Here is a 27943-nt window from a genome sequence, read left to right as displayed (position 1 = left end):
TTCAGTCACATTCATATTGTCAGCTCGTAAGGCTTTTGGTTAATCATTTGTAGAAGACTATTTAGAATGTATAAGAAGCCCCTAAATATATTTGGATAAAAGGGCTTTCTTAAAAAAAAAATCTAATCTCATTTTCTCCAGTGCACTTTCTTCAGTGCTGCCAGAGTGATCCTTTGACACTGAAATCCAATTATGTCATTCAATGGTTACCTTTTGTCTGTGTTAAGTATTTACTCTCTAATATAAACAAAAATTTCTTTGATTTTTGCCCCCATCTTACACTCTAGCCTTATTTCCTACAATTTTCCTGCTTTTTCCTAACCAAATCATTCTGCTGCATTGCCTTTAACACTCCATTGTCTTTGAAAGCTTGAGAATATTTATAGAAAAATAATATTTAAAAAATAGCTTTATATGTTAGGATAACCAACTATGGATATATTTACTATCTGAAATGAAAAATGTAAAAATAATGAGGTGATATCAACTCATGTCTAGTGATATGTAATGGGAGTCAGTTACTAGGGATAATAGTCAAAACTGTGGTGATTATAATCAGGAACGTGAGTTCCTGCCACAGAATGTACAGCAGAGAGCCAAGGGCTGAGATTTTGGGAATTCCCACTATTGAACTGTAGAAGAAAAATAATGTTGTGTAAGTTAGAGTTCTTGGCTGAAAATAGCCAAGACTACCTTGATTTTAAACCAAAAACACATACTGTAACATATCAGAAAGATTTTAAGTGACTCAATCAGTGTTAAAGTTTGAGGAGCTAGATTGGGCAGAAAACAAAGGATGAAGCATAGCTATAATTCTGCACAGGAATAGTCTACTATGGGTACCACCACTAGTGGCATTGTCAGTGGATACTCAGCCTTTCTCATTGACCCTTCTGCCACTAGAAACTCCTTCTATGCCTCTGAAATCTTAATAATTAAAATGGTGGGGTGATATTTCTGATCCATGGGAGAAAAGATGGATTATTCAATAAATGATTTTGGGATTACTGGATTGCCATCTAGATAAAAAAAAATTTTTAATTGAAATGGATAAATGAATTTCTGTTCCATACTGTAAATTTCACTCAGATAGTTTCAAACATTTAGCGAAACCATACGAGCACAAGGAAAACATAAATATACGTCTAAAAATATGTATGCTTAGAATGCAGAAGCTGCTTAGTTATGACACAAAACTCTGAAGCTGTAACAAGAAAGATTGATAAATCGATTGCAGTAAAATAATTAAAGCACAAAAAGAAAAGATCCTTAAAATTTAAAGTAAAATGAAACAATGTATCTGTTTGGTGACATCATCACACAAAAAAGAAGTATTCCAAGTGATTTGAAAACACAGCAATTATACTGTACATCCCTAGTGACATGTACCCTACAGAAAAAGAGCTGAAAAAAGAAACTTTAAAAACTGTTTACAGTAATAATTGCTGGTGTTTATGTTGACGGTGTTATTTTGAGACTGTTATGTGTGTATTGTGGGATTTTGAAAAACAAGCAAATAAGTAGTATCCTAATTCGGTCATTCCTGCTCCCTTTGATTACCAGTCATGGGAGAAAGGAAATATGAATACAAGAGGGTGTTAAATTAAAATCCTATAGTACTGAATTTGAATTAGAAGTATTGGTGGAACTCATGATGAGTTTTCTACTTAAAAATAAAACAGTGAAATGCCTACTTCTATCAGATGAAAAGACTTAGAGACAAAGATCAATCCAATAAGAATTAGCATCCTTATTGCCCAGATGATGGTCTTGAAATGCTATTTTCCACCAAAAACAACCAGGAATTTTTAAAGAAATGGTTGATTCCAAGTCTAGACTGGGCAGATAACAAGGATATATACATAGAATATTCTAGATGGATACAGATAAACTGGTAGTGATGAATGTTTGTAGAGAGGAGAATTGAGTGACTTCGTGTTGAGGTAAGTAGTACACTTTTCACATTACACTCCTTTGCTTTTAATATTTTTTAATATTATTTTTAATATTATTTAATATTTTTAATATTATGCATTGTCTTCAGAATGATAAAACAAAATCATTAAAAATTATGTGGAAAGATAAATTATTGCTCATTGTTATAGTCTGTGCCTGAAAGAGCATATTACTTGGGGGTGGAGTTGACAGGATTTACTCATATAATGTGATAGCAAAACATTGTACTGTCATATGTATTTTTTTTTCTTTTTTTTTGAGACGGAGTGTCGCTTTGTCGCCCAGGCTGGAGTGCAGTGGCGCGATCTCGGCTCACTGCAAGCTCCGCCTCCCGGGTTCACGCCATTCTCTTGCCTCAGCCTCTGAGTAACTGGGACTACAGGCGCGCACCACCACGCCCGGCTAATTTTTGTATTTTTAGTAGAGACAGGGTTTCACCGTGTTAGCCACGATGGTCTCGATCTCCTTACCTCGTGATCCGCCTGCCTCGGCCTCCCAAAGTGCTGGGATTACAGGCGTGAGCCACTGCGCCCGGTCCATATGTATTTTTTAAATGATAGTTATTAACTTCTACATTGAATCTACAGGAAAGATAATTGCCTTCTAATAGGTACCTGAGTAGTAAAAGAAAAACATGCAGTTTGGTAGGTCAGAGTCAACTGAAACATTTGGATAATTTATTATGAGACTTCATGAATCAAATGAATAACAACTAAAATTTATTTTACCAAATCATCAAGTGGTATTTTTAGAAACATAAAAGTAATGTCCTATTTCTGAAGTCAGGGAGTAGACTGGTTCCTTTACTTAAGCATTCATTTATTCAGTAAATGTTTACTATTTTTGACACAATGGAAATAATTGTGACAAGATGGCCATGACCCCTGTGTTCATATGTATCTTACACTCTGGTGGAAAAGACAGATAATGATATAAATAAATAGATAAAAACACTTAGAAATTATGGAACTGCTATAAATAAAATAAATAAGGAACTTATGGAGAATGTCAGTAGTAATAGGACAAATTTACTAGAATATGTGAATATTCTAGAAGGCCGCTCTCTGTAGTAATAGTTAAGCTGAGGCTAAAGGGTAGAAGGAGTAGCTTTTTAAAAACTAGAGGTAAAGCATTTTAAGACAGACAACCAGCCTTCATAGAAAAAAAAACACTGATTTTTGAAGGATTTTTAAAAGATAAGTTAATCTATATTAGTTAGTGAAATACAAAATTTATGGTTGCAGCATCTGGGCATTACGTTGATACCATTTACTGAAGTACAGAAATACTAGGCTAGAGGAAAAGTTTGGAAAGGAAAATCAAGAGTTCTGTTTTAAATATTTTAAAATTGAAATATCTGCGAGACATCCAAGTAGAGGTGTTGAACACATTTCAAATTATGAAATATAAAATTGGAAGTTGTCAGCAAAAAAGATCATAGATTACTTACAGGGAAGAGAGAGGAATTTACAGGACATTAGCCACAAGGATCATATGGCTATTTAATTAAAATTACATAAAGTTTAAAATTTAGTTCTTAGTCATACTACCTATTTTCAAGTGCTCAGCAGATTCATGTGGCTAGTGGCACTCTCAATTTCAGCACATGCGAGAAACATTGTACAAAGTTCAGTGCTTGTTTAGAAAGCACTGGTCAGGAAAGAGGTTATTGATCTAGATCCTGTTCAGATTCTTTGTAACTCTTGGCTTCAGAGATAAGAACATTCCTTTCTTTTGGATATAGGGAGGACTCCTCTGGAATGAGAGTCTTATGACCTATTTCAGAGGAAAATTAGAGAATTTTTTCATGGACTGCTTCAGGGGAGTAAGGTGGGAGAAGATCAATGTGACCTTCTTACTTCTGCTGTTTCTTCCAGTGTCAAGGTGCCATACTTTAGGTAGCATGTTCTAAATCTCATCAGGGGTAAAGGCAGAGGAGAGCTAGAAAGTATCCATTGGATTTGCTACCATGCACTTTATTGGTGATGGTGTGGTAGAGGAAGAAATTAGATTTGACTGGGTTTAACAGTGAGTAGTAAGTGAAGAAATGGAGATAGCATTTGGCAGGTGTTTGGAGAAGCTTGGTTCTTATGAAGGGAAGCAAATAAATGGATTTTCTGAAGGGATATAGAAGTAAGGGCTTTACAAATTTACATATGTATGCATGCATGTGTATGTTGCTGAACTGTAAGCTTGAAAGCGCAAAGTCTAGTCTTATTGATTCATCTTTGAATTTTCTTGCACTTAGACATTCAACAATAATGCATGTCTGTTGAACAGTCAGTCAGATTTCTAACTATCTGAGAAAATAGTTTGTAATACTTACTTTATTTTACTATTCTTGGAGTGAGATGCTAATCCCCCAAACTTATATTTTCACATATGGAGATCACTGCTTTTGCCTTTTGATAACCTTGAGGTGGTAAGTGATAGTATACTAGACTACCTTTTACAAAAACATGTTATGTTCTGTATTTATTTTGCAGTAGAGACACTTTTTAGTCTTCAGGTGTAAAGGGAATTTGAAATGGAGAAAAATGGTCTAATCTTTATATTTAAGAAGATAGATTTCAATGTGCTGATCAATTTTTTAAGCAGTGATATGAATACAAATAGAGCCACAATTTTAGAGAAAACATTGCTATGCAATAGATTCTCTAGTGCTTAAAAGCATATTTGGTAAACATGGGAATAAAATAAAATGACTAATTTGTCAATAACTATTATGTGTATATTTTAAGGTGCAAATTTTTGAATTTCTCGTGCAGAAAAAATATACCTCTTCCTCATTTTTCTCTATAATATACAATTATAGTATTTCAAATAAAGATTTGCACTTGAAATGTTTTAGCTGCTTCTCCATATTCTGATACCTCTTATATTCATATATTACTACTGTATATTGCATTTTTATATTTTTGCACAAATGTATTGTGTTTCACAATGAAAGGGCAAGTGTGGAGAAAATATCTAAAATATATTCCATAACAAATTATATTTTATAAATTGTTACTCAATTCTAAAACTAAAATTTGGATGACTTTAATGTATTTATGATGATTCATAACCAAATGTAAGGAAAACTGAATGCAAATTACTTCCTACTAAGTAGATGTAATAACCTTCTCTCAATCTTACCTTCTTTTTTGAGAAACAGTTCTTTTTAAGGATGCTCCCCAGAAAAAAACACTTTGTCTTTCATATCTAGGGATTCAGGTATGCTGCCAGCATATACCTTGGACTAAGATCAGACTTTTATACTCTATTCATTCATTGCTACTTTCCAGTTGACCATCCAAAGAAAAATTTCTAACATTAATAATATACGTATACTTGACATCAGACCCAAAGGTGCCAGTGGCATTGCTCGGAGTCATCCAAGTCCCTGAGCTAGGGATTTGGGGGTTCTAACTAGCTGTTTCTGGTTTTGAGCATTTTGGGCCTGGATAATTATATTTTCTTGCTATAGACAAGGCTGAATCCAGGTTTTATAGTATCTGAAGTTTATACAGTTTTGGATGCTATATTTGGGAAAAACAATACAAACTTATGGATACAAAATCAAGTACTAGGAACAAGTACAAGTGACGGGTTCTCGAAGCTTAAGCTTCATTATCTTCCTGATAAATTCACTCGTCCTGTTGTAAAAGATATTCTCCTCATGTATAAGGTGAATTACTTGAGTACAAATAAATTTTACTAATTTAAGTAATCTCCTTAGGTCATAGAGCTCCAAAAGTGGCAGAGATATTTGATCCCAAAACCTTGTCAGATTCTAAAGTCTGTACAATGTAGAATGATAGTGTCGCATAGAAGAATCTGTGGCCTATACATGTACTGATAGAGTGCCATAAGAGTTCTGAGAGAAGAGCTATCTGTAGACCCCATAGTCATCAGGAAAGGCTTTTGGGAGGTGGGGCTTGAGATTAGCTTTAAAGAATAGGTTAAAAATAGGACTGGATTCATATATTCATTTAAAAAACAATTTTTGTATGATCTTGGTCTGATATAGTTTGAGAGACTCTCTTTAGAAAAAGGAACACATAATTATAAATAAAAAATTATGTGTTGGGCCCTGAATATTAAGCTTCATTAATCTCATGATAACCCACCTCATATTACAACATAGCAGTATAGATTTTATGTGCACAATTTATTCTTTTTTATTTTTATTTTATTTTATTTATTTTTTTCGAGACAGAGTCTCACTCTGTTACCCAGGCTGGAGTGCAGTGGCACAATCTTGGCTCACTGTAACCTCTGCCTCCTGGGTTTAAGTGTACATAATTTATTCTTTTTGGAGAGATGTGGAATCTGTCCTCAGCATATTATATGTTTGCTTTGAAATTAGCTGATGTTGGCCACACACAGAAAAATAATATTCTAAGTATTTTGAGAGACTTTTTGATGCCTCATAATCATATTTGGGTTGTCCTGCATATATTCATAAAAATAAGAAAGTGCTATTTAAGTGATAAAAAGTGGGAAGCCAAAGAAGTAGAGTTAGAAATAAATTCCTGTAGTGTTACTAGTTTAATGTCTTGCACATGGAAGATATTCTTTACATAGTTTTATATTCATATTCTGTAGTACGGTATATAAAAATGAAGTACCCATCAATAAGTTTCCTATAATAAAGGTGTCTGTAGTTACTCAGGTAGGAATAAATAAATTAAAATGAGGTTCACTGACTAGTCTCTATTTGCAGAGTTTCATGAAGCTGCTTTATTTCATACCCAAAATTGTTGTATCGATAACTTTTGTAAGTCACAACATTATGCTAATTGGATATATATGTTGATACAGTAAGAATTTATTTTTATTTTGATATGAATAGTGATCACTTTTGCAGAAAGAAGTTGACTTGATAATTTATGTTTCTTATTTTATGCAAGTACCTTTATATATGTCAATTATATGAATTTTTTTGTAGATGGAAAAATTTTCAAGATTACTCAGTACACTTGGCAAACAAGGATCATTATTAGAGAGAGAAAAAGGGAACAACTTTGAGTTCACATCAATAAGGACAGATACAATTTTCCCTAAGGCAGGTTTAGAATCATGTAGTAAAATCACTTCAAATGTATAATTTCCTCAGAGTTTTGTTAACTACATAGTATTAAACACAAAATACAGGTGCTCACTGAAGTCTTGTAAAAATAATAAAGGGACAAGTACATGAAAAAGCAGACAAATAGAATTATGCAAACAACTTGTATTTGTTCTATAATAGTAGAGAAAAGGAGCAGCAAAAGCAGTTCAGACCCTAAGTTTAATGCAGCTTCTTTCTCCTTTCACACCATTTATTGTGCTGAATTGCTAATAACAAAGTGAATAGGTATGCCCCTTTTCCTATTTTATTTTTATTTACTCGTGGGTGTCTTTGTTGCGGATTTAATACTATAAAATAATTTTTAAAAAAAAAGATAGGCACAGTCAACTATTAAATAAAGTTGTTCCGTTCTGTTTTTTATCATATAAGTTTTTTCAAATCAAGACAACAAAACACCATAAAAAATAATGGGAGGTATTGACAAGTTCCCTTAATTTAAAAAGTTGGCAGTTGAGTTAAAGAGAAGCTGAGTGACTCAGTTAAGCCTGTGTAACATGGCAGTGAGACATGTTGGACCAGAAACCAAGCTTTTCTATTCCTACTCCACTAAACCATGGTGTCTCATTTTGTCTTCTTGCAGGGAAATATTGCCAGAAAATAATTCTTGGATGTAAATATGTATTTAATTTAATCGTGAGGTGATGGAAAATACTGCTAACTAATAATAATAAATTCAAGAAGCTTAAGAAAATTGCACTTGAGAAAAAAGGTGCTAACCTTAAGTTTTCCTACTTTTGGAATGGGAAGTGACTTTAGGGAAAATCTAATGCAGAGCAGTTCTATTATTTTATAAATACAGAACAATGAAGATTAGTTAAGTGATTTGCCCCAAACAGTACAAATAGTTCTAGAACAACTATGGTAAGGCAGGTGTAGTACAGTGGTTAGGAACCTCTACTTGAATGCCAGGCCACTTGGAATAAAATCTTCTCTTTTACATCAGTTATTTGATATTGGGCAAGTCATATAACCTCTTTGTATCTCATTTCCTTATCTGCCAAAATGGGGATAGTAGTAATTAGTAATTGATAAATATGATAATTTAAACATTAAAATTTATTGTGAAACACTCAAGTTACTGTCTGCCTGGTATAAATAAGTGCTTAATAAATGTTCCTATTACTAAAAAGCTTTGATCCAATGCTGTATTTAAATAAATATTGTCTATTTCGGTTAACTAAGAAACCTTTTACGCCTTGATTTGCCAGACTAGACTAGACTAAACTTGCCTGGACTAGACTCTGATGTCTAAAATTACCATCTAGTCTTTCTTTTTTTAATCATATAATTGTTTGATTTGTTACATATTTCTGTTTAACTTTAGAAAAACTATGTTTTTTGTGTCACCATCTGCTAACGGCTTTTTAAACTTGATTTGCTGAATAGTTTTAATACTCTGACTAGTGAGGCAAGTGAAAAACAAATTTACCTCATCTTTAAAACATGTTTAACGAAATGGCTGTATTTTGTCATTGCCATTGCTGTTTCAGCTTTTATAAAGAGCGATGACTAAAATAACATTTTATTTACTGTTTTTTAGCCCATGTACATATATTTTGAATAATTTAACTGCATAATAGGTACTCAATGAGTTTCACTTTTTCATTTGCTACTTGTTTACTAGTGCTTCAGTTCACCTTTAGCGTCAATGATCACATCCATTTAAAATTGATTAAACAATTTAACTTTGAATTTAACACTGGATATGGCTAAGAGAGATAAGCTTTTAAATAGGAGTGTGAAGCCTTAATTTTGTGCTGTTTCTTATGTCAGTGGAATCACAATTTTGTGTTTCTTCTACGAACTGTAGAGATCTAGTGCTATATTGTGAAGGATTGCCACCACAGGGCAAGTTTTCCTGGCTTCTCATAACAGCTCAAAACTCTAAAATCCATGATTGTGAATTAACTTTATTTAGGTTCTTTCAGATATTAGTGTCTTGGACTTCAGAGTCTTAAGTTCCAGGGTGGTCATGTTCCTTGTTATTGACCACATAGTTTGCCAGAGAGGAAAAGTTTTCATTAATATTTAGTTGTCAGATTATTCCATATAGAACTATTTTGCTAATATTATGACAGTTAAATTTCCATGTCCTCCATTTGTAACTCCTAACCCTTGCAGTAATGAGAAACTGTGAGAAAATGTTAGTATCAGGAGGTTTCAGTAGCCTTGCAGCTGGTTCAATAAATGTAGTTTCATCATTGGTGAAGAATAAAATAGTACCTCATAAAACTTCCTTGAAAAATGAATTGGAATTCCCTTAATAAAGAAGTACTGTTATATGGAACGCAAACAAGCCCAGGAACTATAATCACAGAATAATTAGAGATTTTAAGATCCAAAATCAGGGTGAAATGTCATTTGGATACTATGGTTATTGGGGAACTATGCTTTTTTGACCGTCTTTATTAATGAGATGAAAAAACTGTAAAAAATGCAGATAACTAGGAGGTGCTGTAAGTATAAAAGTAAGAGAAATAATTCAGATGGCCGGGCGCTGTGGCTCATGCCTGTAATCCCAGCACTTTAAGAGGCCGAGGCGGGCGGATCACCTGAGGTTGGGAGTTCGAGATCAACCATGACCAACATGGTGAAACCCCGTCTCTACTAAAAATACAAAATTAGCCAGGCGTGGTGGCACATGCCTGTAATCCCAGCTACGAGGGAGGCTGAGGCAGGAGAATCACTTGAACCTGGGAGGCAGAGGTTGTGGTGAGCCGAGATTGTGCCATTGCACTCCAGCCTGAGCAGCAAGAGTGAAACTCCGTCTCAAAAAAAAAAGAGAGAAATAATTCAGAAAGAGGGGCTTAAGGATTAGATGCATAGAAAAGAGGTAATAAAAGTGAACTATTCTTTAAAAATAAAAATGAGAGACCTGTGGAAAGAAATAATACACCAAGCAGGATGGCAAGCTATAAGGTTAAAGGAGACCTTAAAGGCAGGAAATTAGATGTGATCTGCAAAGTGATTTGGTTAAAACAAACAACATAACAAAAAGGAGGAGAGCATATTTGAGAGAGAAGCATGAGGTAATTTAGAAATTGTTTATACTAAAATATCATCACGTCAAAATTAGGACATTATTACCTTTCTCAGTACGTATGGATTTATTCAAAAATACTTGAATATATCTGGACACTAATGAATGTCAGAAAAGTGGGGGGACTTCAAAGGAAAAAATTCATTAAAGATTACTGGAGGCACTGATATTCTGGAATGAGTTAGAAAAGTTATGCATTAATTAGACCAAAGGATAGAGTGAATTAATAATGGCATTTTATATTAGTGCATTGTTAAATCATATAACATTTATTGTCTACTACATGCCAGATGTATTAGATGTTTTATATGTCTGTATAACCTTATTTCATACTCATTTACCCTATGAGGAAACAGACTTACCGGGTCGTTAACATTTATTCAAGGTCAAACAACTCCATGTAGCATAGCTAGAATTCCAACCCGTGTCTGTATGACCAGTAGGCATACTCTTAGCCACTCTGTAACTAATCATTGTGTACTTATGTATGTGGGATATCGCTATCAACATGGGAAATTCATTGGGATATTAGCATAGTGGAGGTGTGTAATTTGTGATAAATGTTCAGAGGTTTCCAAACAAATGCAGTTTACCTTACTGTAAATGAAACTTAAAATTTTGCACTGGCCTTTGGCTTAATTCAGAGATCTGCCCATGGGGTTCTATTACTTTACTCTTTAACTTTGTTCGATCCTTCTTGGATCAGTCTTGCAATTCATGCTTGTCTTTTCCTGAATAACATCTATGTTTTGCCCTCTTTTGAATGCTACCTTAATATGCCAGCCTATTTCTACCTGTCTTGTGCAGGGTAGCATAATCTTTACTTTCCATTATACCCCAGTCCCACACCTTGTTGTCTGTTTATTTTAATACCTAAGATACTTATCCTCAGTTCCTAACTTACTTTATTCTGAAAGTTGGATATCCATAATTGTAGTGGTCTTAAATCTGTAAAACACATATGGATGGGAGACATAAAAATTGTAACTCTGGTATTTACTCTTATCTACTAATATTATAATAAACTCCATAAGAATAATCTGGTGAATGCTGCCAGAAATGTCAAATTAAAAAACCAAAAAGGATGAAAAGTTCAAAAGTCTGATAAAAAAAAAAAAAAGTACTGTTTTTAATATATATTAAAGAATTTCCAAGTAAGCTGGTACTTTTGAGCATAAGCATCAAACTATCCCCTCCATAAGACCTGGGTCAAAATGAGTAAGAAATGAAAATAGAGGAAAACTCTTCTTAACAATAAAACTTATGTAAGGGCTCCATCAACATTATACTCCCTGAGTAATATGTGTCATATAATTTATCCATGGAATCCCATTGTAAAAGTTTTTATTCTTCCTCCTCAGAAAACTATACAGCATTGCAGGAAAAATAGTAGAGAAGTTCTTGGAAGATCTGTGCTGTCACCCTGTGATTGGATAGAGTGAAGGATGGACAGCTAGCAGCTTCACTTGGAATTTACCTTGTTGCCATGGATTAATAATTATTGAAAGCAGATGTGCTAGGGGCCGCAGAAAATGAAGCTCTATCTCCTGATGGTAATGAGGCTTACCTCTAAAGTGATAAGACACTTCTCCATGTGAATCAGCAATTCAAGGGAAGAATTCAGACTTAGTTACAAATTGTAACTGGAGGAAAAAGTCAGACCAGGCAGAATACTAGCAGTAGAAAGCCAGCCCCTGATTAGTAGATTAACCAAACCAAGAGAATAAACTAATATGAAGTTTATTTGCTGTGATTCTCCGTATCTCTAGTTCTTTTTTCTCTTCACAGACTTTAGAGTCTCTTAACTAGAAAAATGAAACTTATATATAACTACCCTTTCAGATTAAAATCTAAGAGGAAAATTTTAATAGCATCCTCTTGTAGGAAAAGAGGAGATTTAAGTAGGATCCATCAATCCTATGCTACACCTAAAAACAAGAAGTTTCTAGGTCTTCCACAGGATGAAAAAACAAAATGAGACCTACCTATGAAACAATTCTACAGAGAAATAGGTGGAGGAAAATTTACCAATAAGAGGCAGAAAAATGACAATTCTGTGTTTTTTTAATAGTAAAACTAAATTTTATAGATTCTGATTTGTGTTCTCAATAAAATTCAAGATTGGGTTTAATGAAGATGAAAGATTAGTTAAAATAATAAACTAATATATAAAGAGACCTGATTGAGAACAGGAGAGAACATTAGAAAATTAATAATGTTATACTATTTTTAAAATTCCATTAGTAGTAAAGAGTGGAAGCCACACTGGAAAAAAATCAGACAGATGGTGGAAGCACTTCTAATTTTTCTTTCAGAATGTAAAGGAAAAGATACAGATGAAAATAAATGATGATATACATGGAGGACAGAAACAGATCCAATATACAGATACTGGTGGTTCCCAAAGAACCAAACTGAATAATCAAGCCTTTATTCATTTATTGGAACAGGAAAAGCAAGAGGCAAAAATAAGGCCCCAGTGTTTAATTTCTTCCCACAGAACTGCACCAGGCAAGAGTCAGGTAGATGTAATGAAGATGTGGTGGTGGTGGTGGTGGTGGTGGTGGTGATGGTGGGTGGTGGGTGGTGATGGTGTTGGTAGTGATGGTGGAATCATTGCCAAGGAGGAGTTAGGGTGGAGAAAAGTGCCTCAGCCAATCGACCCTACCCCGCTTTAAGAAAGTTGGCGGAGGTGTCCTATAAGGAAGAGGTACCTGGGGTAGGGAATGCAGATATGCATATGAGCATGGCACCAAGTCTGGTGTGAAGAGAGGGGAGATAGCACCATGAGGTTTGTCAAGCAAAGGTTTATAAATGCCTGTGATGAAGTATGAAAGATAAATGAGGTTCTGAAATGGAATGAAAACCTCATAAATTATTTTGAAGGAACTAGTTCATTTTTTAATAAAAGTTTTAAAAATTGCTCTAAAATCTTAAAGTATGCCATCAGAAATTAAAAGTGAAAGTATTTCAGTTTCTTCATTTTACATATGGAAGGTTTGATAAGTATTTTTTTCACTCTTGATATTAAAGAAAAATAACTTCTAGTAAAAGATGAGATTTATAACTTCCAAATTATGGTATAAAAGAGATTTCAAAGAAATTACTGTCCATATAGTGAAAGATAGAAACTAAGGAATTACTGTCCATATAGTGAAAGATAGAAACTAAGGAAAAACAAGGAATGTAAAAAATAAGATCTCATAGACAAGAAGAAACAAATGTAAGTTAAATACTCCTGATAAAAGGCAAAAATACTCAAATTTAGTCAAAATACAAAAGATGCACCTAAAAAGTTACGTTAAAACGATTTTTAAAGCAAAAAGTGAAGTAAGATGGAGAACTAACAATTATTCCACACACACACAAATTAAAATAAAGCAGGATGCAAAAGTATTTCAAGATGTAATTAATATAGGTCTCAGTCTATTTTCTGTTGGTATAACTGAATACCCAAGACTGGGTAACTTATAAAGAAAAGAAATTTACTTCTTGTAGTTCAGGAGGCTGAGAAGTCCAAGGTGGAGGGCCTCTACCTAGCTGACTTCTGGTGAGGGTTGTGTGCTGTGTCACAGCATGATAGAGAAGCAGCAAGGCAAGCAGACATCCAAAGAAACATGCACTAGAGACTGGGCTCACTTTATAACAACCTGCTTTCTCTGAAATTAGTCCCCTTTCTGCTAGGGTGAGAACTCACTCCCATGAGATGGTATTAATCTACTGATGAGAGCAGAACCCCCGTGATTCGAACACCTGCCACTAAGGCTTCACTTCCCAATGCTGCCATCTTGGGGATCAAGCCTCAACATGAGTTTTGATGGGAACAAACCATAGCAATATATTATACTTATTAAGTAAGATAACATGTCATTTTTAATTTAAAAAGCTATAATCCCTAATGAAGACGTAACTCTCAAGTACATATGCCTCACACTATGGCATCAAGATATATAAAGCAAACATTTGAGACACATAATGAGAAATTAGCTGAAACACAATGGTAGAATAAAACCTCAAGAAGGCAAAAACAAAATAAGGGAAGTATCTGAGTAGTTTTCCTTTTGTGAATCATGCTTTTAAGTCTGAGAACTCTTTGCTTAATTCTAGGTCCCAGTGATTTTCTCCTTTTATTTCCCTAAAACTTTTATTGCTTCATGTTTTATAGGTTTTGATCTATTTTGAGCTAACTTTTGTGTAAAATGGAAGGTTTAGGTCAAGATTCACTTTTTGCTCTTTTAAGATAAAATAAGATTTTAATTTTTGCCTGTTGAGATATGTGTGTGTGTGTGTGTGTGTGTGTGTGTGTGTGTGTGTGTTTTAAATAACAGTATATAGAATTGTTAAGAGTACAAAATATAGGCACCCTAAAACTGTAATTGGGAATACAGATTGGTAAAAACCAATATGATTCAACATTTGCAATTCTTAGGATTTCTTCAAAGATAAAAAAAAGATATGCCCCAAAATGTACTTAGAATAGTGTTGATTAAAGTCTTATTGCAACACTGGAAAACACTGGAAACAATCTAAATATTCAGTATTAGGATGACTGATTAATAGAATAGAATACAAAAAGATTACAATTATATGTAGCCATGTTAAAATGTGCGTAAATTATTAAATAAAAAATAGGTTACAAAACAATATGTAAATGTTATTGACAAAGTGATATTTGTTTTTTCCTAAAAGTTCCAACAATGTTCAATGTTACCACTAAGAGTATTTTTATTGTGAGAGTTTATTGTAAAGCAGAGAATAGTTTCGGTGTTTAGTTGTGGTTACTATTTTGAGTTTTATTACTATCTTAATTAGTTTTTCTTTTACTGAACTTGAAAGTATTACAGTATTTCAAAGTTGTTTTTAGTGATGAGGAAAGCAGTTTTCTCCCAGCATACTGCATCTCTGACTTTGTAATGGAAGTTATTAAAACATATATTTATTTAAACACAAATACGTAATTACAATTATAAAATAGTCGTATCTATTCTTTGTTAGAGGTTTTTTAATCACTAGAACTTTAGGAAGGAAATAAAACATGAGAAAGTTGCTCTTGACTGCTGCTTTTAAGGGAAGTGAACCTAACACCTACAATTTGTTTCTTAGAAAGATGGCTTAAGGCTTATTATTTAAACTAACTACCATCATTACCTTTGCAAACACTCTCTTTATTTCGATGGAGTCATTTAGGCCCTCTTAACTACTGTAGCTAAGATTTTAGGTTGACTTTTATTGGAGCACTCAAGGAAAGATATTATGTAGAGGAAAAATTATTCATTGTTTTCAAGGCAAAATTGGTGGGACTAAGGAGCAATGGTGTCCAGAAGATGATCAAAACAAGGAAGACTTCAATAAATTAGATATGCCTAAAGTACTGGTCAGAGAAAGAGGATAGGTTTAAACATTTATTACCAATGGGGGGCAAAAACAGTAGAAACACATGAAATAAACTCCTATTGTAAATACTAAGGAAAAACAACTATATAATTCCCTAATAAAACACCAGAATGGAAATAATAAAGATTAAAAAAGAAATTAAAGTGGCAGAAAATAGAAAAAAATATTAAACCTAACTAATAGAACAGGATTCTATGTGTATTTTTCAAAACAAAACAAAACAAAACAAAAGCAGTGGAAATAAACGAAGGCCAGAAATGAATGGGATTTGTTAATGGTTAATGGATTTGTTAATGGTCAACTCATTTTCCTCCTTTATCAGGGATTTCAGGAAAAGAAAGAGATGACCTGGTCAAATTCCTTTGCAAACATGCTAGTAACCAGACTTCCTTTTAAACACACTAATGAGACTTACTAGCAGAATGTTAATGAAGAGGCCTTATTTGTGAAATGCTTTTTAGATATACTTGGTCTTATTGTAAGTAAGCCTGAAATTTATAGATTTTTGGAACATGGCTCACTGGAAAATGTATCAAAGCTATGTAATTTAGGGGTATAAAAGAGATATGACTGATTGTGTGTTATTTTACACACACCATTTAGAACATTATATGTTAAATCCCAACAAGAGGGCATATTAATTGGGGACAGGAGGAGAGTGTAAAGATTTGGGAGTTGCCTTGAGAGTCTCAGTCTTCTCCGTGCATTGCCTATTTCTTGTGATTGCCTTTATCTTTTAAAGTATTCGTAAAATTTGGTACTGTATATTTCTGATACTCATAAGCCTGATTTGACCATCTAACTCTTAATGTTATATCAGTTATCTTCAGGAGCTGGGTGGAAACAGGAAACATAGGAAGGTGATACTTAAGTATTTTGTGTGTGTGTGTGTAGTTTTTTGGAACCATATTAATTGCTTTTATATTCAAAATAAAGCAGATAAACTACATTCCCCATGAATAACATAATCATATTGAAGGCAAAAAAATAGATTTTGCCATTATATTTTATTTTTGGCTAATATTAGGAAACTTTCAAACAGAAAAGTTGAAGGAATTGTATAGTCTACACTACTTCAATTGACACTTTCTGATTTAATGTACACATACTCATCTACCCACCTAACCTATCCATTTGATCCATTTCAAAGTAGTAGACACTAAAAACTAATTCAGCATGCATATTCTTAACTAAAGTTCAATACTTTTTAGGTAAAAATTACCTTTTCGTTTTTTAGGTAAAGTTTTCAAGTAATTTTTGAAAATAGTGTTTTGTTTATAAACTCTCAGACCAAATACAAAAGGAATTGTAAGGAAATGTTGAACTGGTTAATAGGTTTTCCATAGTGGAATGAATCAGCAATGCAGAAACTGCTTCAGTGTATGCTATATTGAGCAAATAAGTAAATATAAATAATGAGAGCCAGGTTTCTCACTGTTGAAGTACCAGTTGAGTATCTCTAATTTGAAAATCTAAAACCTGAAATGCTCCAAAATTCAAAACTTTTTGAGTGCTGACATGACACTCAAAGAAAATACTCATTGGAGGCTTTCAGATTTCAGATTTCAGATTGGCATTCCTAAAAATGCAAATATTCCAAACTCGGAACAAAAATTGATATTTGTAACACTTCTGGTCCCAAGCAATTTGGATAAGGTATACTTAACCTGTGATTGTAGAGATGGTAAAGAGGAAAACTGGAATGAACCCTGTGATGTTGGATTAGAATTGGATGTATCAGTATAAACCTATGGTGTTATATGTAAGTGTAGAAATATAGATATGAGTATGCACACATATGCATGTATTTCCTATCTCTTGTAGCCATTGAGAGGCCCTAGAAGCAATTACACTCTAACAGTAATGAGCAAGCCTAATACTCAGGTCTTAGTCTCAAATGCTATCCTCTACCAAAATGAGCCTTAGCTCCTCAGAGACATGGCTGATTGCAAGGCTTGGGTTTGAAACTATAAAATAAGCCTGAAACACCTTGTTAATAGAAGAAAGTAAGAAAATACTCAAATAATGACGGGGACATGCCAAAAGGAACCAGCTTGAAGGGCTTATATTGACCAAATGTGAGTCAAGTTAAGCAACAAAATAACCTATAGTAACAGACTGTCTTAATTCATTTGTGCTGCTATAAAAATACACCTGAAGCTGGGTAATATATAAATAATAGGCATTTATTTCTCACAGTTGCAAAGGTTGGGAAGTCCACGGTCAAAATGTGAGCAGATTTTGTGTATGGGGGCTGCTGTCTGCTTCAAGATGGCACCATGCTGCTGCATCCTCCAGAGAGGGGATTAACACTGTGTCCTTACATGGCAGAAGTTGGAAGGGCAAAAGGGCTAACCTGTGTTTGAAGACTCTTTTATGAAGGCCTTAATTCCATTCACAAAGGAGAACCCCTCATGACCTAATTACTGCCTAAAGACTCCACCTCTTAATGCTATTGCATTGGGGATTAAGTTTCAACATGAATTTTGGAGGAGACACAAACATTCAAACCCACATTATAACCCACATTGAATAATAGGATACCTGAGCGTCTAGTGTTATAAACAATGGAGAAGTTCTTCCTTATAGGGGACCACAAGTAATAAATGTAGATGGTATGATAGAAAAATCACCATTTGGCAAATTTGTAATTGATTCAGGGAAGAATCATCAGCAGATACTAAAATTAGTGGGGTAAAGGTTGATGTGAAACTAGACATTTACATAGTTTCAAAATATCTCCCCACAAAAATGCTGATTAATTAAAAGGGAAAAATAGAGAAACCTTGTAGACACTAACTTAACCAATTGATGAACATTAACTTTACCAGTAATGGAACAAACCAATTATCACATATACAACATTATGTCTACAGTATTTCTGCCAAAAAAAAAAAAAAAGAAAAATCTCAATGATTAGGAAACATCAGACAAACCCAAATGGAGGAGCATTCTACAAAATTATTTTCAAATATGGAAGACAAACAGACTGAAGAACTATTCCAGATTAAAAGAGACATGATGGCCAAATAGCAACCTGTGACCACAAGGTTTTGGGACTTTGTTTTTGCTGCTATGCAGATTTTTTAAAAAAACAAATACTGAAATATGAGGTCTATAGGTTAGATGATAGGGCAATAGTAATTTTCTGATTTTGATCATTGTACTTTGGTTGTGTAAGAGGATATCTTTCTAATGAAATATAGAATTTAGTGTTTAGGAAAAAAGGGCCATCCTGTGGGCAGTTTACTCTCAAATGATTCTGAAGTAAATGTGTGTGTGTATGTGTGGAGAGAAAGAGAGGTGGCAGGGGGAGAGACAGAGAAGATAATAAAGCAAATTCAGTAAAATGTTAACAAGTAGAGAATCTGGGTAAAGGGTATATGGGAGCTCTTAGTACTAGTTTTACAACTTTTTTGTAAGTCTGAAATTCTATCAAAATAAAATTTATCTAAGAAAAGGTGAATGAATTCAAAACCAGATGGTAAATAAATGAAACAAAACTGGCAAAATGTCAATGTGTTTTAAAGTTGGGCGATAGGTACATGGAGATTCATTGCATTATTTTGTCTACTTGATGTATGCTTGTAAACTTCCACAATAGACATTTAAAAGGGAATTAATCTACAGTGATCTCTTCATTGATAATGTAGATTTACTTTCTCCTTAAACACTCTTGCTTATTTTGGGCATGTAAGAACGGATCATGTTGAAAGAAACTAAAGAAGACCTAAATAAATGGTAAGACACCTCATGTTCCATAGATTGGAAGACAATATTATTAAGATGAAAATACCCCCAAATTTATTTATAGGTTCAACTCAAACCTTAGCAAAATCCCATCTAACTCCTTTGCAGAAACTGACAAGCTGATTCTAAAATTCATATGGAAATTCAGGGGACCCAGAATAGCCAAAAAGGTCTTGAAAAGATGAACAAAGTTGAAGGACTCACCTTTCTTGACTTCAGAACGTACTACAGTGTTACAGTAATCAAGTTGGTGCAGTACTGGAGTTGGGGATCAAGATCAGTAGAACAGAATTGAGAGTGTAGAAATAAACCATATATTTATGACCAGTTGATTTTGGCAAGGGTGCCAAGGCAATTAAATAAGAAAAGAATAATCTTTTCAACAATGCTGAGATAGTGACATATCCATATGAAAAAGAATGAAGTTGGACCCCTACCTCACACCATATACAAAATTACCTCAGAATGGATCAAAGACCTAAATGTAAGAATTAAAACTATAATACCCTTAGAAGAAAATAAATCTTCATGACCTTGGGTTAAGCAGTATTTTCTTAAAATATGACCCCAAAAGCATGAGCAACAAAAGAAAAATAGATAAATTGGACTTGGTCAAAATTATTTTTTGTGCTTTAAAAAAGAAAAGAGACAAACCACAGAATGAGAGAACATTTTTGCAAATCATATATCTGATAATAGACTTGTATCTAGATGATAAAGGACCATTACAACTCAGTAATAAAAAAAGACAACTCAATTTTTAAAAAGGGGCAATGGATCTGAATAAACATTTCTCCAAAGAAGATATACAAATAGCCAATAAACACGTGAAAAGATTTCCAACACCATTAGCTATCAGGGAAATGCAAATTACAACCACAGTGAGATACCACTACACAACCGCTATGATACCTTTTTTCAATAAAAAAAAAAGATAGATAATATTAAATGTTAAATGTTGGTGAGGATGTGAAGAAATTGGAACCTTCATACACTGCTAATGGGAATGTGAAATGTACAGCTAATTTGGAAAAGTCTGGCAGTTCCTAAGTAAGTTAAACATATAAATTATTATATGACACAGCAATTGCACTCTTAAGTATACACCTAAGAGAAATGGAAATACGTGTTAGCACAAAAATTGGTTCACAAGTGTTCATGGTAGCATTATTTATAATAGCCCCAAAGTGGAAACAACCCAATGTCTATCAGCTGATGAATGGTGTATGCATACAGTGGAATATTGTGCTGCAATAAAAAGAAGTAAAGTACTGGTACAACATGGATGAAGCTTGAAAACCTTTTGCTATGTGAAGAAGCCAGTCACGAAAGACCACATATTGTATGATACCATTTAATATGAATGTACAAAATAGGCAAATCTATGGAGACAGAAAATAGTTTTGTGATTGTCTAGTGCTGAAGGGAGGGGTCAAGTGTGTATGTGTGGTCAGAGTGGGAGGGATGATGGCTTAGGTGGGGTTTTATTTTGGGGTAAAGACAGTGTTCTTAATTGCTTGTACGGGTGGATGCGCAAGTTTGAATCTACCAAAAACCATTGAATTGTATACTTTGAATGAATGAAATATATGGTATATGAATTATATCTCAATAAAGCTGTTTTTTAACAAAAATCTGATCATTTTTTATAAGATAACAAGCTCAATGAGAAAAGAGCTGTATATAGAAAGTATTATTAGTGTAATTTGGAGTGTTTTCAGCTTGCATTTCAATAGTTGCTGTCATTAGAAACTGCTTTTGAAATGTTTGTTCTCAAAAACAACTTTCATGTTGTGGATAAACAAAAGTACATGAAACAAAAGTACATTCATTCTGCATTCAGTTGTACCAATCCACACTGTAGCCATAGATGTTAGAACCATTTGGCATGTAAAGTAGAGATATGTAGCTAGAATTGTCTGTAAGATGAAGTCTTACTAAGGAAAGGAAGCTACTTTGGGAAGTATGATTGATTGACAGAACTGAGATAGTACTGGCTGGTAACTGATTATTATTAGTGTCATGTGGATAACTGTTTTTTCATCAGTTTTTAGAGACAGAATTGTTGTCTTCTGTCACTTATCTCAAAATCTCAGTCAGTTAAAAATTGATTCACAGAGAGTGAGGAAGAAGAAAGTTACATGTAAACTTGTAAGATTTATTTACATTAAATTTTTTACTTGGCTTACCCAAGTAAGAAAGTTGCATAAAAGTTAATCTAGTGGTTTTGTTAAGAACTAGTTAATGTAGTGGTTTTGTGATGAGTAGCTTGAAAATGAAGATTTTTAATATAACAAATTATTTCTAGGCTTGAGCTTTATATTGTTCCCAATGGGAAAAATATAATTTGAGCAAAGGTTTTCACTTATAATAAAAGTAACATTTTTTTCTTTTGAATTTTAACAATCAGAAGGAAAAATCCAAAAAACAAAGTATTACGTTCTGTAAAATAATCATTTGTGACTTTAAGGTTGAAGAAGATAGCAATAGTGGAAGTTTAAATGCAAAAACTATTAATGGTATCTTAGATAGTGTTACTGTATTGAATTTATGTTTCCATTAAATTGAATCAAATGCAAAATAGCTTTATTTTTATCTACATGATCCTAAATAACAATTGTATTTTTTTCACTCAGTTGTGAAGTTATATGGACATAGTTATAATGCAGATGAGTTCTACAAAAATTTCTACTATCAGAGTTCAGAAAGTTTTTCATTACTATTACTGATGTTTAAAGACAAGTAGGACAGACTAATGGGTTGAAATGTGAGCTTTTCAAAATAGTATAAAATTACTAATTGCTGTGGTTTTGAGTGTTTTTTGCCTTTCCCTTTCCCAAGGCCATTATAAGAATTTCACTTGATTTCTTCCCTGCTCTTAACTTTTGAAAAGCTTTAAGCTAGAAGTAATTTGGGGAGTCTATGCAACCTGATAGGGAGGAAACTAAAGGTGAAGTAGTTTTTTCGGGAGTTTTGTGGAGAGGGAATGTGGAAAAACGGGACTGAAGAAAGTACATAGGAGAAGAAAGAAGGATTTTTGAAAGTATTGTTCAAGAAATAAAATTAAATAACTTATTTTGAAATTAGTTTTTGATTGCCTTTGAGTTCCTCTGGCTACAATGCAGGTTGAGATGAGACAACATGGGTCAAAGATTTAATGAAGTTGGGAATTGTCAAAAGGTTTATATCAATGACTGTTATGGAAATATGGGGGAGGAGAGAACAATCTAATCTGGAAATGGAAAGTATTGCCACAAGGTGACATTCACTGTTGTTTTTTTGTTGAACATTTTATTATGTTAGGGAACAAGTTAAGTAGTTGATTTATGGCCTAACATTTTTTCTTATTTGAATAACAATTTTTTTCTCTTTTGAGGCATTGAACATTATGTTGGCCTGGGGAAAGGGAATGTAGAAAAAAATGGAGTAAAATTTGATTCTAGTATGTCTTTCCTATATATAAAACAAACTTGGCATGTCTGTATTTTCATTTTGTCCTATGATCCGTCAAATCTTGCTCTATACTGTCAGCCAAATTGTTAGCATTTTCTCTAAGTGGAAGTGTAGAGATAATCTTTAAAGTAACTAAGTGTCATATAAATTCTTCAGGATTTTAATATCAATCACTATGGCAATCATCTTTTTTCTTTTAGCCTTATTTGTTGTTTCAGCTCTCAAAATTAAATTCAAGATTCCACAGATAAAAGATTTCTAGAGTTATCCTTGAGATAGCAACTTGTAAGTGAATGGTCTTCAGTATTATTTGTATATGTAGTAAAACCATTACATGCTGTTTCTCTATATAATGCTTCCAAAATGAAAGAGGAGGGGGAATTTTTATAGACTGTTACTGCTAGGCCATGGACTTTTAAAGAAATATTTCTTTCATTTGGATGGACCCTTTCATTATCAACATTTCTATGAAATTATCTGGCTTAAAACATCTGATATTACTTTAGAGCAAAATTGATTGGTCATGTAGAAAAAATAGGCTCTTGAGGCTTTTTAGAGGGATCCTAACCGTATAAAACTAACATGTCATAGATTAGAAAACTAGAGTGTCAGTGTTTTTGTGTTCACTCTGTGAAAACAAATTGGAAAAGTAAATGGAAAATGTAAAGATGATAAGGACTAAGTCATCTCTACTTTTTATTGGTAATATGACCTTATAAACGTTCTTTACTACCATTAAAACTCAAATTACTTCATGAACAAAATGAAATCTCAGATTCACTAATGAAGTGATTTCAGAAATATGTACATAGCTAAAGACCTTGCAAACTGGAAAATCCATTAATTGGAAATTAACTTCCTGTGCATTGTTTTCTTGCAGGGAACAAATCACAAGACAGCGGCATAGCAGAGATGGAAGAACTTCCTGTACCACATAACATCAAAATAAGCAATATAACGTGTGACTCATTCAAGATTTCATGGGAAATGGATTCAAAATCAAAGGATCGCATTACACACTATTTTATTGACCTCAACAAAAAAGAGAACAAGAACTCCAATAAATTTAAACACAAGGTAAAGTCTAACAAATACTCATGCTCATTTGCATCTTAAAACTTTCTAAGTATGAGGACACTTTAAAAGAACGAGTAATATTCTATTAATGGCTTATGTGATATATTTGACTTGGGAAAAAATAAAAATTATATGTAACTTTAAAATCCTATCATTCTAATAAGTTTTGTAAGAAAATGAAATGCCATGCTTATTGTTAGAAGATAATTTTCAAAAAAAAAGGTAAAATCATGACTATCATCTAGATGTAAAAATTAATTTACGTTAAAGATTTTATTTAACTCATTAATAAGGAAACCAATGAGGTGTTATAACCAGTTCAAAAGGTAATCCAAAGAAAAGACTCATTTGTAGATCCAGGTATAAACTGGTATGGAAGTCCTGATAGGAGGGGTGAAGAGGAGGGTTGTCCTCCACTGAACATAATTTATTTGTATGTATTTAGACAAGAAAAACTGAATTGTTATTAGTTTCTACAAATTACAGAATTGTAAAATGGCTTCCATAACAGAGACTGATAGCCAGAAGAGGGTGCTATAGGCAACGCATAGTTTTCCCCTGAAGCACACATTTTTTCCTTTAACTGCCAAACAAGGAATCTGATGCAATTTATAAACTTCAAGGTATTTTAAAAACATTTTAGGGCTAAAAATTGCTTCAGATAGTCTGCTGTCTTTTGCTTTTTGTTTTTTGTTTTGATAATGAAAATTTTTGTCTTTTGCTTTTTAGTTTTGAGAATGAAAATTATTAACTTTTAAATGTTTTTAGACATATAACACTTCTCTGATATTTATTCACATATCATATATCTTTTCTGATATAGCTCTCTCTCCAGAAGTATCTATAGAGAAAATAACAGTTATCTGCTTTAAGCATTCTTTCTTATGTTGCAGTGTTTTCACCAATGATGAAAATCAGTATCAATACCTTAATATTGATATCAAGTTTTAACTTGGTAGATACTTTGGAACTTTCTTATCTTACCTAGAAATATTGCTTTTATTAGATGTGCAATTATATATACTAAAGATAAGTGAGGATCATACATACTACAGGTAAGTGTGAAAGAGGGAGCAAGACTGAGCAGTCATTATTTTTTCTGAGTTCCAATTCTGATTATACTTTCTAGTGATGGATATTCTCTTTGCTGACATTTGCCTTGTTTATATAGCTTTGAAATCTTAAATTTCAAATATTAAATGATGAATTGTTCAAGATTTGACCTTTTTCTTCACTCTCCACTTGGAATACCATATCCTTGGAAAGACACATAGACTCTATACTTGAATGAAAGTGAAGGCCGGGCGCGGTGGCTCAAGTCTGTAATCCCAGCACTTTGGGAGGCCGAGACGGGCGGATCACGAGGTCAGGAGATCGAGACCATCCTGGCTAACACAGTGAAACCCCGTCTCTACTAAAAAATACAAAAAAACTAGCCGGTTGAGGTGACGGGCGCCTGTAGTCCCAGCTACTCAGGAGGCTGAGGCAGGAGAATGGCATGAACCTGGGAGGCGGAGCTTGCAGTGAGCTGAGATCCGGCCACTGCACTCCAGCCTGGGCGACAGAGCAAGACTCCGTCTCAAAAAAAAAAAAAAAAAGAAAAGAAAGTGAAGTAAAAATTCTTATTTTTAGTGTTTTCTCCTTTAACATGTAAAATATCAAGTAATGGGCAGCTTTAGTAAAATTATTGGATAGTATAAGTTAACCAAATATTTTAATACTATTGAACTTTATCTTTTATGCCTCTGTTTTTTAAAGTTTTGTTATTTAGTATGAGAATGCTGCATTTTGAGGAGCATATAGTGTACAGAAAGGAACACCATATTAGAAATCAAGAAAACTGGAATCCAAGTACATTTATGTTATTAACAAGCTGTATGACCTCAAGCTTGTCTCTTGATAAAGTTGGTTCTTAGTTTTTTGCATATGGCAAATAAGAGATTTAAATATAATAATTATTAAGTATCTTTAAGCAGAAAATTCTTTTGTCAGTCAGGAATTTAATAAATTCTTCTCCATTGTTTACAGTTGATTAAAGTTATACTACTAAATTAACTTCCTCCTTTCCCCTCCTTCCTTCCCTCCCTCTTTCCCTTGTGCCTTCCCTCCTTCTCTCTTCCCTCCTTCCTCTCTTCTCCCTTTTCTTCCTTCTTCACTTCCTTCCTCCCTCTCTGTCTCCTCTCATTTTTCTCTCTCTCTTCCTTCTTTCATTCCTAGGATGTTCCCACAAAATTGGTGGCAAAAGCTGTTCCCTTGCCTATGACTGTCCGTGGACACTGGTTTTTAAGTCCAAGAACTGAATATACGGTAGCAGTGCAGACTGCCTCAAAACAAGTTGATGGTGATTATGTTGTGTCTGAATGGAGTGAAATTATAGAATTCTGCACAGCAGGTAAGAGAACTAGGTAAAAATACAGAAAAAAAGTTAATTGATCTGGGAAAGCTAATTATAGAAAAATATTTCTTTTTTGTAATTGCAAGGTGATATATATGACATTGGTTATTTTTTGCACTGTCAGTAGCATTGTGTAACAGAATAAACAATGTTGTATTGATTGGAGGAAGCTGAAGTTCTCAGAAAAATCTGAGTAATGGCTTCAAATCACTTTTTTTCTATATCCATAGTTTGATTTTTTCAAGATGAAAACTGTGCAAATAAAAAGGTATGCAGTTTGAAAATATACTCAGCATATTTTTTTAGCTTCATTCTGAGAGAGGACAGAGCTTTCTTCTTCTTTTTTTTTTTTTTTTTTTTATTTTTTTTTTTTTATTTTTTTTTTTTCCTTTTTCATTTTCACCAATACTGAAAGGCAGAAACTAGAAAAATCATTTTTTAATTCAGGTGAATGGAGGCAGATCTCAGTGACTGTCCCTAGCAGAAATGTTACTAGATTTTTCACTGGAGTACTAAAAGACCTTAAGAAAATCTGCATCTAAACTAGTGTCCTGTATACATATGTGTGTCTTTCCTTCACTAGAAAGTACCTCAAAGCCATTGTTTTGGGAGGTTTGATGTGGAACTGAACCTTAATATTCCATTAGATTGGAAACATTATTATTCATCTCACTCATGTATCTATTGTTTACTCATTCATTCAAGAAACAGTCATTTATTGAGCACTTCAGTGTTGATGGGATACAAAGATATCTCTGCCTGAGTACTCCTGTCATCCTTTCCTTTTGTCTTTTAGAAAGAAACTTTGTTTCCTCCTGTTCATCAAGATGACCGTTTCCTATAAAAAATTATAGAGAGAGGCTGAATCTGCAAGGAGCTTAACCTGTTCAAAGCTCTTGTTTATCAGAGTAATTTACAGACTTTTCATATAAGCTTTATCAATAACCTTGACTCTAAGTTTTGATAAAGCTATTTTGTATAAGTTGACTTTTAATCTGAACATTGAATTCATTCAACATTAATTAAGCCCATACTGTGAGCTAGGCACTGTACAATGTATTGGTAATAAAATAAAATAGAATGCTACAGGCTAATATACTTCTTTTCTAGTCTATGACAGTGTTTAAAACCCTGTGCTTATCCCAATCTTAAAATGCTAATACTTACCATAATAAATCATTATTGTACATATATTTATCTCTTCTCTTAGATTATCAGTTCTTTGCAAGGAATAGTAATATCTTTTTTTTATCTTTTAACTTGATCATCTAATTTTGCATAGTACCTTTTACATCGTATGTTCTAATCTCAGTAACTGTTTATTGAGCCAATGAAGCAGTGAGTAAACAAACTATGTTGCCATGAGCAATTTAACTAGGTTGCTTCTGTTTGGAAATTGTTACTAATCTTTACAGGCCAAAATATTTCCCTAGTTTCTGGTATAGGAGTTAGACAGCAATTCTCAAACAACTTTCAAAACAAAAAGTGAGTTAAAAAAAATCAGATTACTTTGACAGATGCTTTAGAGTTTCAAGCATCTTGTGTACCCAAGTCTTATGTACTCATTATTATTTTTGCTGTCCAACTTTTCTATTGGTTGTGGATTATAAGCTTCTTTTATTCAGTTTATCAACTGGTTGAAGAAAAGCTAGTATGGTGCTAATGGATATTACTTGGATTATGAAAAGTAACTTAATTGTTTCAGTATCTCTAATTTCAAAAAATGGAAAAATGCAGGCAAAGGTATTCTAAGAAACAACCA

General features: G+C 33.3%; 1 protein-coding gene across 1 annotated transcript in view; it reads left to right on the top strand.

Annotated features, from left to right (window-relative positions):
* The window catches only part of PHYHIPL (phytanoyl-CoA 2-hydroxylase interacting protein like), a 64162-nt gene that overhangs the window by 27933 nt on the left and 8286 nt on the right, over positions 1–27943 (top strand). Inside the window, exons 2-3 of the mRNA XM_007963380.3 lie at positions 23590–23786; positions 26004–26178. Coding sequence (XP_007961571.1) covers positions 23590–23786; positions 26004–26178 — 372 coding nt within the window. The remainder of the gene's footprint in view (positions 1–23589; positions 23787–26003; positions 26179–27943) is intronic.

This window comes from Chlorocebus sabaeus, chromosome 9 (assembly GCF_047675955.1).
Source record: "Chlorocebus sabaeus isolate Y175 chromosome 9, mChlSab1.0.hap1, whole genome shotgun sequence".
Taxonomy (NCBI): domain Eukaryota; kingdom Metazoa; phylum Chordata; class Mammalia; order Primates; family Cercopithecidae; genus Chlorocebus; species Chlorocebus sabaeus.
This window is presented reverse-complemented; position numbering and strand designations above follow the sequence as displayed.